At 42.1% G+C, this 13390-nt stretch overlaps 1 protein-coding gene across 6 annotated transcripts in view; it reads right to left on the bottom strand.

The window, feature by feature from the left end:
- Window positions 1-8960: 8960 nt before the first annotated feature.
- The window catches only part of SUCO (SUN domain containing ossification factor), a 76690-nt gene continuing 72260 nt past the window's right edge, over window positions 8961-13390 (bottom strand). For 5 of the 6 annotated variants that reach the window (XM_060197883.1, XM_060197879.1, XM_060197881.1 and 2 more), the window contains 2 exons: window positions 12997-13052; window positions 8961-10954 (listed from right to left, as the gene is read on the bottom strand). In XM_060197883.1, coding sequence (XP_060053866.1) covers window positions 10511-10954; window positions 12997-13052 — 500 coding nt within the window. In that variant the 3' untranslated portion in view covers window positions 8961-10510. Of the gene's footprint in view, window positions 10955-12996; window positions 13053-13390 lie in introns of those variants that run through there. The other variant, XR_009551588.1, reaches the window with a different exon arrangement.

The following is a 13390-nucleotide window of genomic DNA, read 5'->3' as shown; positions in this document are numbered from 1 at the left end:
GAACAAACTGGGGCCCTTATGCATGCAAATCCCATGTTCTACCACTTAAGCCACCATTGGTTCTTATGCCTGAGTTTTGTCATCTGTACATGTGAGGGAGGAGAAACCCAGATGATCCAAGACTCTATAAAGAGTTAGCTAAAAATAAAACACTTTAGAAAGGAACAGATACAGGGGCCAGGTGGTGGTGCACCCAGTTAAGCACACATAGTAAGCGCAAGGACCAGCACAAGGATCCAGGTTCAAGTCCCTACTCCCCGCCTGCAGTGGGGGGACACTTCACAAACATTGAAGCAGGTCTATCTTTATCTCTCCCTTTATATCTCCCCCCTGCTTTCTCAATTTCTCTCTGTCCTATAAAGTACAATGAAAAAAAAGAAAGAAAGAAAGGAAAAATTGGCCACTGGGAGTGGTAGATTCACAGTGTTAGCATCAAGCCCCAGCAATAACCTTGGAGGCAAAAAAGGAAAAAAACAGACTTCACTAGAGTGAAAGCAGTTAGCTTAACCCTCAAGGAAAAAAATTAGTGAACTAAAGGAAACAAAAATAAGCTTTTAGATTCTGAGAAAAACAAATGGTTCCCAGAAAGAGAGGAAAAAGAGGGTGAGTGAACTGGGTGAAAAGGGGTCCTTAGAATTGTCTGGTGACAGGGAGTCCTGAGATTCCCAAACAGACTTGATGGTCCTAGAACTCGAATCAATCCCTCTCTCCACTGTTACTGGTCATTTCTATCAGGAACAACAAAAAAGACCCCTTTGTGGGCCCCCATAGGACCTTGCCTCAACTTGGATCAATAATGGTAGAGAATGTTCCATCCACTGAAGGGAAGATGGACAACATACTCTATGCTACACCTGAGGAAGATGGGTCAATATTGGGGCAGCTTGGAATGTTCCTACTCATGACCACAGAGTGTGAGCTCAGATCTAGAGGGATGCAGAGCTCACACAGGCTCCTAAGCTAATTATGGGCCCCAGAACACATCAAATCAATGGGGTTTACAGTCAACAATGTTTATACCTCTTTCCCATACTAGGGAGCTACTCTCTTCCCTGATCCAGCTTTCTGGATTCCTTTTTCCAGCCATGACATCATCTCCCCAGACAATAATTAGGATCCACCTGCATATCAGATTTCAGGCTCAGGGAAAAAAAAAAAAAAAAAAAAAACAACACTAGTACAGCTACAGGCCCTTTGAAATATAACTAAAATATGCCTACTAGCTATCTACAAAATGGAGAACCCCTCAGCACTTCATCTGCACCATTCCAGCCTTTAGGTCCATGATTGTTCAATAATTTGTTTGGCTTTGTATGTTAACTCTCTTTTCAGCCACCAGGTTCCAGATGCTAGCAGGATGCCAACCAGACTTCCCTGGACAGACAACCCCACCAATGTGTCCTGGAGCTCTGCCTCCCCAGAGCCCTTCCCCACTAGGTAAAGAGAGAGATAGGCTGGGAGTATGGATTGACCTGTCAATGCCCATGTTCAGTGGGGAAGCAATTACAGAAGCCAGACCTTCAACCTTCTGCATCCCATAATGACCTTGAATCCATACTCCCAGAGGGTTAAAGAATAGGAAAGCTATCAGGGGAGGGGATGGGATACGGAGGTCTGGTGGTGGGAATTGTGTGGAGTTGTACCCCTCTTATCCTATGGTTTTGCCAGTGTTTCCTTTTTATAAAAAAAAAAAAAAAAAAAGAATTGTCTGGTGAAAAGTGGAATTTCACTTGAATTCAATGATGAACTTGATGTACTTAATGAACATGCTGATTTACTGTGACTTATACCTGGACCTAAATAATGTCCTAAACCAATGTTACTCCACTAGTTGTGATTTTTATTTATTATTTATGTTTATTTTATTGCCACCAGGGTTGCTGCTGGCACTATGAATGCTCCACTCACAGCCATTTTTTCCTATTATACTTGATATGACAGAAAGAAATTGAGAGACAAGGGGAGATAGAGAGGAAGATGGAGACACCTTCAGACCTTATTCACTGCTTTTCCAATGCGCCTCCTGCAGGTGAGGAGTGAAGGGCTGGAACCCAGGTCCTTGTGCATAGTAATATGTACACTTAACTGCCCAGCCCCCAACAGTTTTAATTTCTTAAGGACTTACCTATTTAACAATATGGAAGGGTGGCACAATTTTTTAAAATTTTCTTTAGTGGAAAGATTAATGGTTTAGAGTCAATAGTAAAATACAGTAGTCTGTACATGTGTAATATTTCTCAGTTCTCCATATAACAGTTCAACCCCCTCTAAGTCCTCCTCTGCCATCATGTTTTACCTGAACCTTCCACTCCAGAGTCTTTTAATTTGGTGCAGTACACCAGACCCAGTAAAAGTTCTGGTTTGTGTTTTCTTGTTTTTCACCTCTCTCTCCCTCTCTCTCTTTATTATTAGTGACTTAATACCAATAGACAACAAGATCATGGGATAAAAGGGGTACAGTTCATACACCTTCCATTGCCAGCATACCACATCCCATCCTTTCCATTGGAAGCTTCCCCATTCTTTATCCCTCTGGGAGTATGGACAAAAGAATCTTTCCTATGGGGCACAGAAGGTCGAAGGTCTAGCTTATATAATTGCTTCTCTGCTGGACATGGGCGTTAACAGTTCAATCAGTACCCACAGCCAGTGGTAGAATTCCTGACTTATTGGCAAGAGGTCCCATGTTTGAGCCTTGGCATCAAACATGCAAGAGTGCTGCTCTGGTACTCTTGTTCACTCTCATTAAATAAAATTTATCTTTAAAAAAGATTTACTCATTTATTTATGATGACAGATGAGGGAGAAGCAGAGCACCTCTCTGGCACATGTGATGCCAAGGATCAAGCTCAAGACCTTACACCTACAAGTCCGGTGCTCTATTGCACAACCTTTCCTGACCTCAACATAGAATTTATTTTTAATATAAGTTTTATTATTATTATTATTACTTTTTACCAGAGCACTCTTCAGGTTTTGTTTATGGTAGTTCTGGGGATTACACAGATTTCTAAAGATGAGAAAACTGAGACCCAAGGGAAAAAATGAATTACTCAGGTTTGTCTAGATTATGAGTGGCAGAGCCAGTCCCCCTGCCACAGCCCCCAACCCCATCAGTCAAGGTCAGAGATGTCCAACCCATGGGTGGGGGGGGTCCTATCCCTAAGGAGGGTTTGCTGGGAACAAAGCGTGCGCGCACACACACACACACACACACACACACACACACACACACACACACACACACACAGACTCATCCTGAGCTGACATAGAGCTCTCCACCCACATAATCTTCCAGTAAGAAGATGAAACTGCTTATGATGAGTTTGCCTCCTCTGACTCCCATGAGGCTTTCCAAGTCCCTGAAACACAGTTACAACATAGAAACTCTGAGATGCCTGGGTTGGGGTCTCCCAACCCCTTTTATATAGCACATCCCTCCACAGAGCCCTCCTGTCTGTGACTTTGTCCACCCCCCCATGTCTACCCAGCATGGGGGAGGGATGGCAGCCCTTACAAAGTCAGAACCTCGGACTTTTAGAACCTCTAAAGTCGACACCTGGAAGCCCAGCTGCGTTTCCTGGTGACAGCCTGTGGATGAGGAGGGGAGAGAGGGACAGCTGCTGGCTTGTCAACAGCACCCACGCAGCCAGGAACCATCCATTCTGCCAACCTCACCTTCCACTACGGGGATACAGCACAGCCCAAATACCCCCATTTCAAGGACCTCAACCTACCACTAGTGGGAAGCCTTATTACTTGTAGCTCTCTAATTGGAAAACAACCATTACAGTGGTGGGCCATCCAAGAACAGAACACATTTCTGAAACTCACGGCATCCTATACTCTGCCAACCTGACCTAGAAAATTTGCAACATGTTTCAAGGAACTAGATGCCCCCCCCCAACATGAAACCAATGTGGGTGACATTGTGTCTGTGCCTGCTGGTTGGAGGAAATATGGGTCTGAGGGGCCCTTGGAACAGGCTTCCTGAGGTCAGAAATACAGGGTAAAAGCAGAAAGAGCCTTATGCAACAAGAACCACATTGCAAAGTCAGGTACAAACCTCTGCAGACCTCCCACCAATGTGTCCTGGAGCTCCGCTTCCCCAGAGACCCACCCTACTAGGGAAAGAAAGAGGCAGACTGGGAGTATGGACCGACCAGTCAACGTCCATGTTCAGCAGGGAAGCAATTACAGAAGCCAGACCTTCCACCTTCTGCATCCCACAATGACCCTGGGTCCATGCTCCCAGAGGGATAGAGAATGGGGAAGCTATCAAGGGAGGGGATGGGATATGGAGATTAGGTGGTGGGAATTGTGTGGAGTTGTACCCCTCCTATCCTATGGTTTTGTTAATTTATCCTTTCTTAAATTAAAAAATTAATTAAAAAAACCCTCTGCAGACACTTCCAAATTAGAATAGGTTTTAAAAAAGAGAAATCACATTAGGACAGAGAACAGAGTGCTAGACCACATTGGAAGCTAAGGAGATTGTTCAAGGAGGTTGAATTTGAGGTAAGGATTGCTCTCTAGCAGCCTGGGAGAGGGTATACAGGGTAGAGTGTATGACCTGTGAGCATGTCATAGGGGAAGAGAAAGGGATATGTGAACTTGGGTGTCATGGCTCAGTTGGTGAGGGACTCTGGGATGCTGCCGCCCAGCTCAGCCTTCTTCTTCTTCTAGCGTTTGCCCTTCTTCCGTAGCCAGTCAATAGCGTCAGGTTGAGCCTGATGTAAAGTTTTGAGACCTCCTTTGAATCTGGAGAGGTGGCAGTCGTTGACTATGTGGGTCATAGTCTGTCTGTAGCCGCAGGGGCAGTTCGGGTCGTCTCTGGCTCCCCAGCGATGGAACATAGCAGCGCACTGGCCATGGCCTGTTCGATAGCGATTGAGGAGGGCCCAATCATAACGTGCTAGGTTAAAGCCGGGTTGACGCTTGCAGGGGTCTGTGATGAGGTGTTCTTTACCTCAGCTGACTGCCACTCTGTTTCCAAGAGTCTGGAACAGAGAAGTTCAGTGTAGGTGTAGGGGACCAGATAGCTCAGCCTATTCACCAGCATCAAGAGCAGCTATGGCTACAGCCCTGGCTATACCTCCTATGGCCAGCCTTCCCTCTGTGAGAACAGACACACGAATGATGCACAGCCACCATCTCAGGGCACCAAATTCCCTTCCAAGGTAGCTCCTTTCCTCACGTGGGGTTCAAACCTGGTCAGTTTCTTTTGGAGCAATTCTGATACAGCCTAAAAGTCAGGGTTTCCAGAAACGAGGCAGATCAGAGGCTGCTCTGCCCACAGGGCCCCGCGGTCTGGGCTAGGAGCTGAAGTGTTCCAGAGAGCATGGAACATGTGCCCCAGCAACAGAAAGTTGGACTCATCTTGTTCCACAAGCAGCAGACAGGGCCTTCTAGAAATCCAGCCAGTCTTGGCACACACTAGGACTCTCAGAATATTAGAAGGGGATCCTATACCAGCTAGAAATTCAGGCAGCAACAGCCAGACAGTACCACAGCCATAGCAAACTGGAGATGTCACTCAAGCTGGGCTCTCAGCATTTGATGCTTGTCAAACTTGCATCCTGTTTCACTAAGCTGCCACAGGAGAGCACATGACTGTCAGCCACTTCTGTATACAAATGTGCAAATATGAAAAGCTGAGGAAATGAATATGCCAATTACGCAAGTATATGTGTCTAGATCACAACCAAGTGAAGTTAGCTTTGGATAAGACACTATTTATTGGCTAGAGACAGAGATATTGAGAGAGAAAGAGAAGATAGAAGAGGGATAAAGAGACATCTGCAGTCCTGCTTCACCACTTGTGAAGCTTCCCCACTGCAGGTGGGTACCAGGGACTTGAACCCGGGTCTTTATGCTTGGTAATATGTGTGCTCAACCAGGCATGCTACCACCGGGCCCCCGACAAGACACTATTTTATGTTCATTAACCACCTGTCTCAAAACCAAAGAATTATGGAAGGGAGTAAAAAATCTGTCATATGTTCCCACCAAGTATATTTTTGGCAAAAAGGTCAATTTCATGAAAAAGATTCTGGAGAAGGAAATTTGAAAGACAGTGATATCACCTATGTAATATCTGATTGATGGAGAACCTGAAGCAAAAAAAAAAAAAAAAAGATCTGGGAAAGTTGGCTCATATAATTCCAGTGGTAGCATGCAAGCTCTCCTGTAGGAGGTATAAAATACATGAGTAATTCATGTTCCTCAGTGGAAATACTGAGAACAAGTGACTGTCGTCCTAGAGTTCACCTAATAGGTCATGGTTCTAACACTCTTTCAGGATCCTCACAGAATGGGAATACAAACTCATAGCCACTTCTCAAGGATGAATCCTTTGACAATCTCTTTGTCATAAATAACTATCCATGATCAGTTAATGGAATAAATACAGGGTGGACTAAAGGTGACCTCAGCTCAGACATTCTTCTGTGAAAACACAAAGTTGTGTTAGAGTTGATAGTCAAGAGCCTGATGGAGATAGTTTGTATTTTCCAATACATAGCTTCACTTATCTGATGATTCTGTCATCAGTCTGGCTGGAACTGACCTGGTGATATGAATGCCAGGAATTCTGGAGGAGCTTAACTCTCCAGATTTCGGAGGTGACACAGGTCAGAGCTAGTAAGGTGAGCGGGACCTGTGCACTAATTGCGAAGGGTATTCTGGGGCCAGAGGGGAAGGTCAGAGACTTGGGGGGGGGGGATGAGGAGCCACAGTTTCCGTTCTCTGTGTGCTGGCAGTTATTTTTAAGTACAGCCTCTTTGAAGTGATGTAAATGAGCATCTCATGCTTCCTCAATCAATATTCTTTTTCATGTGGGGATTTTGAGTCATTTTCATACTTCCTTTTTTAAAGTTCCATAAACCCCAATAAGTAAGCATTCTGATTGTCTGCTTTTGGGGAGGACAGGCTTTTCTTTATCACAGAGGAGAGGTTGTTCCTTTCCCCTCTGCCTGGCCTCCACTGTTAGACCATGTGTCCTGACTTCCTACTCCCAAGGTGAAAGGCTGTGGTCTTGCCAGACAAGACAGTGCTCAGAAACTACATGCTTTACCTTGTTGAACAAAATCCCTCCTTGAAAGGATATGTACATCCTCATCTAACAACTAACCACATTTGTATTCCTGGAATTATTGGGGTTTTTTTCCCTCGAAATTAGGGCTTTTTTTGTTTTATAGGGACAGAGAAAAATCGAGAGGGAAGGAAGTAGAGAGGAAGAGATAAAGAGAAATCCGCAGCATTACTTCACCATTCGTGAAGCTCCTCCCTGCAGGTGGGAGCCAGGGGCTTGAATGGACAGTTTTTTACTTTTTAAAAAAATTTATTTTATTTATTTTGGATAGAGACAGAAATTGAGAGGGAAGAGGGGGAGAGAGAGAAAAGGTAGAGAGAGACATCTGTGGCACTGTTTCATCACTTGTGAAGCTTTCCTCACTGCAGATTGGGGATGGGGGGGTTGAACCTGGGTCCTTACACACAGTGATATATGCACTAAATTGAGTGTGTGACCACCTGACCCAACTTTTTTTTTCTTCTTTTTTCTTAAAGAGCTAACATCAGGCTACGGAATCCCTGGACCAAGTTTTTTTCAACCAGGGAGGTAGCTCAGTGGTAGAGCACAGGACTTACACAAGTACAAAATTCTGAGTTAGTTTTTAGCATATTTTTAAAAAGATTCATTTATTTTGTGGCCTGGTAGGTGGCACAGTAGCTAGAGGGTTAGACTCAAACATGAGGTCCTTATTTGATCTTTAGCACTCAACATGCCAGAATGAAATTCTGGTTTCTTCTCTCATTGAATGAACATACAATCTCTTCAAAGAGCATTGTGAGTTTTTCTTTTCCCTGAGCATTACTGGCCAATGTTCTAGCCCAAGTAGGAGTTGAGAATATATGTGAAAGCATTTCTGAATCCCACCGAGGTTTCCCTAGTTCCAACTATAATTGTGGACTTTGGAGGGCAAGTTCACAGAGAATGGTGCTTCTGTAAATAAGAATTTGAATTTGGATCCAAATAAACCTCATCACCATCTGCTTTAACAGTAAGTCCTCTGGGCTCTCAAAATGTGTACTGGATCAAGGAGAAATCTCGGCCTATGAGAGATCTCAAATCCTAAAACCTCAGAGGCTTAACCTCAATCTCTGGTACCACACCTTTTATTTGTTTTATTGCCACCAGGGTTATCACTGGGGCTTGGTGCACACAAAATCCACAGCTTCCCAGAAGCCATCCCCTCCATCCCACCCCTTTTATTTTTGCTCCTATTTTATTTGATAGTACAGAGAGAAATTGAGAGGGGAGACCGACACCTGCAGGTGGGGAGTGGGGAATTAACCCCTTCTGCATGGTAACCAGATGTGCCAATGCCCAGCCCCCTCACACACTTTATGCCAAAGCTGAGCAATGGTCTCTGGTCTCTTCCCACCCACTCAAATAAAAAATGTGTCCTTAGGTTCCCACCAAGGGGCGCTATAGCATAATATTTAAGTATTCAAATACTGAAGTCAAACAAGAGTAAATCCCTTTATTTTTTTGTAAGCTACTTCTACTAATTAGGTGAAGCTAGTGTATTCTCTATCAAGGATCATATAAGAGAGAAAAATTCAGCAAGGAATTGCTCTAAAGAGTGTCCATTGCTAAATAAATATTCTTAGAACATTTAGCTATCTCTTTAAAAATATGCAGTCCCTGAAAACCTATCAGATATCTTTGCATTGCTTCTTAGTTGCAAGTTTTCTGTTGGGAGTTATTTTCACCAAAGATTTTATTTTTTCTTTTATATGTAAGTATAGTCACAGGAAAAAAATAAACTCTTAAATTGCAGAATGTTAATCAGATGTGGAAAGAGTATGGCATGTTGCTATTTCATTTTACAATTGGTGAAAATTTAAATCTATGGTAACAAATCCACAAGTTCTTCAAAGAACAGAAGAGTCAGTTATTAATAAAGACAATGTTCAGATTTATTTGGAAATTCACAGTTTCTAGTGGCACTACAGCTCTGTAGTTACATGTTGAAAGTTGTCTTCTCACAACACTGGCAGCTGCACACATGGGGTGACCCTGTTCTCCCCCTGACTTCCCCCTGGACTTTTTTCAATGGGCTTCTATACAATCAGGTTCTCTTGCTCTGAATGGCTAATTGTACAGACAAGGAAGGAAAAAAAATCATCTAAGACACACTGTTAAACTAAAGCAGCAACTTAAACAAAAAGGCTTTAAATAAGTCACATTACAAACAATACCCCCAATAAAGGTATTAGACGAGTTTAATAGGTTATGACAAAAAGTGCTCAATAAGTTATAACTTAAATCTTACAACACAAAATGGTCAATTTTCTCCCTTTCAAAAAGAACCTTTCCATTTTCACTCACTATTGTACAAACACATACGAAGAAATTATTTCAAATTACTTTATGCCAATTTTCTTAAAGAACAAAGTGGAGACAGACACAGTGACATCACACATGTATACCTCTGCACATTCATAGCCAATACAAAGCAAACATCAAGGAAGTAAGACCCCTTCAGACTCACCCAATGAGACATGGTTTGACAAATGCACTAGCTGGTTCTGTATATATGTATATAGGCAGTGATTAGATTTAAGACCCGAACTCATTTGATAACTCTCCAGATTTTCCAGTTTTAGAAACAGAAAACGATGATTAGAATGTTTGGGGGTTTAGTACTTATTGTGAATGTTTAAATATAAAAGTAAAAGAAAACCTTTCTCAATATGCTTAGTTGGTTAAAAAAAGCAATGTAAATACTAGTCTTTTGCAGAAAACATCTTCTAGGGTCTTTCTGTCATTGAGCTAGTGACTAAAGAAAATGAGTGTGAACAGTTTAAGTAAAAAATAACATTACTAGCATTATCATTTCCCTGTAAGAATATATTTAAAATCCCAGCAAGTTTTGTCTCTAGTGAGTTTACTGAACAGAAGGCTAGTTGGATATGTCTTTTAGGGTCTTTCCATCATCAGACTCACATTTCCAAACTTCAGGTGCAGAGCACCGTCAAGCTTTGTAGTGTTTGCAGCTTCAGAAGACTAACAAAGTTATAAAAGAAATCATATGACAGAAAAAGGTTTCCCTCCTCTTCCAGTGGCATTATAAATAGACAAAAGGCACATAAATATGGGAAGGTGCAAGAAATAGGAACAAAGCTAAAGGAAGAGGTTTAGGCTTTCATTCCTATCCCACCCAAGGAACTGGGTTTCCAAATTATTTTTGTCCCAGTAATTAATCTGTGAAAAAACATCTTTATAAAATGTCTACCAATGTCCTTGTAGGAAGTGATCAGCCTTATAAAACTGTAGTTCGTTAACAATCCCACCCATTTTTTTTTTTAAAGGCAGGAACCATAATTCTGGAATACTTTTCCCATTAACATTTTCTCCCTCCCCAAAACCCTTCAAATACCACAGGCTGTTCTTCAAAGAACAACAACAAAAAAGGTCTCCAGTAAGAAAGTTTGATTTGTTTTAGATATGTCCCGAGACTGCTGTGACTCCAAAGGTCCCCACGGTGATCTCTTTGTTTCCTTTGATTATGTCATGCAGGCTCGGCAATGATCCTGACTTAGTCTGTATTAGAGTTTTTATCAATTTTCCTTGGTCTTGGACTTTAGATCGCCTCCGTTTTAAAGCCCTCTTTTCAGTCTTTGTCTTCTGTGACTGTCCATTGCACAGACTCGTGCAAGCTGAAATGCCACAAAAATATGACTCTTCTGACTGTGATGAGGTTTCTGAGCTTCCTTCAGATGGAGGGCCCTTATAAGAAGAGTGATAAACTTCTCCCATGTTAGAAAAATCTCTCTGGTTTGTAAAGGGTTTCCTTCCTTTTATGTCTCCATTGGCGATCGAGTGCAATGGATCTGCTGGCTTTAGGGTCTCTATTTTTTCTGTTTTGTATTTGCAGCGTTTCTTCTGTAACACAAGTAAAAGGATGGTCAGAAATTGAACTTCCAAAATAGTTACCTTCCAGTAGTTACTCAGACATCTATCGTGATAATAAGAGGAAAGTGCTACCTCCCAGGGAAAAGTAAGAATAATAATACGCTGAGTACTATAGATACAAACAGCATATAGACACTATATATTTTATACAAATACATCATAACTTCCCATTTTGTAAACATGATTAATCAAAAGTCCTTGCTTACTGTACATGTCTAGATAGATATTTAGGGAATTTATCTGAATACCTAATATATGCCATATATATATACTAGCAGATTTCACATACATCTTACTAGCTGACAGGTGGAGATCTCATTTGTGATTGCTAAGTGAGAAAAACAAAGTCCACAGGTTCCGTCCCCTGGCCAAGCTGGGACTGAATCCAAGGCTATTTGATTCTAAAGCCCTACAGAACCCTACCTCTAATCAAAACGCGCCAGATGAGAAGCAAAATGGAAAAAGCACAGATTTTGTAGCTCAAAAAGACATGTGTATTCTGAGTTATGCTACCTATAATTTAAAAAAGACAAAAAAAATTTTTTTTTTTCATAGAAAATGAGATGGAAGGAAAGAGGGAGAGAGACAGAGAGATACCGCAGCACTGCTTCACTACTCATGAAACTTCACCGTTGCAGGTCGGGACAGGGGGCTTTAACTGGGGCCCTTGCTCACTGTAATTTGTGCACTCAACCAGGTGCACTATCTAGTTGAGTGCATGTCACTATGTACAAGGACCCAGGCTCAAGCCCCTTGTTCCCACCTGTGTGTGTGTGTGGGGGGGAAGCTTCATGAGCAGTGAAGCAGGTACTGCAGGTGTCTGCCTCTCTTCTTTCTTACCTTCCTTCTCTCCCCTACCCTCTCAATTTCTTTTATCTTCCCTACCTTCTCAGTTTCTGTCTCTATCTTACATAAATAAAATATTTTTTCAAGGGAGGGAATAAGATCACCCTGCAGGCATCTGAGATTACAGGACTAGTGCATACACTGAGCATAAACAGTAACTGCAGGCTAAGAATCGGCAAGTTCTTATTCATTTATTTATTTATTTTAATATTCTTTCTGTCTGCATCTATTGTATAGAGACAGAGAGCAATTGACAGGGAAAAGGGACATAGAAAGGAAGAGAGACACCTGTAGCCACAGCTTCACTGCTTGTGAAGCTTCCCTCTGCAGGTGGGGAATGAGGGCTTAGATTCAGACTGGGCTCCTTGCTCACTGTAATGCTTATGCTTAACTGGGTGAGATGCCACCTGGCCCCCAGCAAGTAATGTTTTTAAAGGGTGACATAGTAGACATTTTAGGCTTCACAAGTCACCTACTATCTCTCTTGGTATTGCTTCTTATTTTATAATCCTCTAAGTGGCTCTATGCCATTAAAAAAACAAGTCACTGGACAGAATGATCTATGTGTTACAGTTTGATGATCCCTTAAACCAACCAACCTACCTACCTTTCTTTCTTCCTTTCTTTCTTTCTTTCTTTCTTTCTTTCCTTCCTTCCTTCCTTCCTTCCTTCCTTCCTTCCTTTCTTTCTTTCTTTCTTTCTTTCTTTCTTTCTTTCTTTCTTTCTTTCCCAGAACACTGTTCAGTTCTGGCTTATGGTGGTACGGGGGATTGAACCTGGGACGTTGGGAGTCTCAGGCATGAGAGTCTGTTTGCATAACCATTATGCTATCTACCCTCCGCCCATAAACCTTTATTTCTATCACTACCATGACTGAAAATAAATAGTATGCTTAAGGGCCACGTAAAGAGTTATTAAGTCTTCCTTCCTCCTCTCCCTCCCCCATGTCTTCCTTTTTTATTTTAACCAAAGCACTGCTCAGCTCGTGCATATGGTGGTGGTGGTGGTGGTGGTGGTTGGTAGGGGACTGAACTTAGGACTCTGAAACCTCAACAAGTATTTTTGCATAATCATTATGCTATCGCCTTGCCCTGTTAAATCTTTCAGCCTTCTTCTTCATTTATTACCACAGTGCATACAAATACATTTGAGAAACTAATCATTACCTTTTTTTCTGGAGAAAATTTGAGAGGTTCTACAATGTACAAATCATTTGGATCCACTGTAATGAAGAAAATAAAAAAGTTTTAGGTACACATATCAGACCTCAAAAGTATTAAATGTTCCCTTAAAAGTTATTTCTGTAATAGAAACAATGAATTCATAACTCTACCCGGATAAACACATATTCACATATCTTAAGTAAAAGTTTAACAGCTGGCTATCAGCCAACATGGCAAGAACCCTTCTTTGGGCCCAGCCCCAGCCTCTGACCTGGTCAGAAAACAGCATTACTGAGTAAACTAATGTCAAACCTACCCATCATCCATTTCCCCCCTAGCAGTCTGAGCTACACTAACAAGGTACAATAAGAAGTCATATGAAAGCCAGTTAAAGGAA

This window comes from Erinaceus europaeus, chromosome 9 (assembly GCF_950295315.1).
Source record: "Erinaceus europaeus chromosome 9, mEriEur2.1, whole genome shotgun sequence".
In the NCBI taxonomy this organism is placed as follows: Eukaryota; Metazoa; Chordata; class Mammalia; order Eulipotyphla; family Erinaceidae; genus Erinaceus; species Erinaceus europaeus.
Note: the sequence above shows the minus strand (reverse complement) of the source record. Positions and strands in the feature narration are given on the sequence as shown.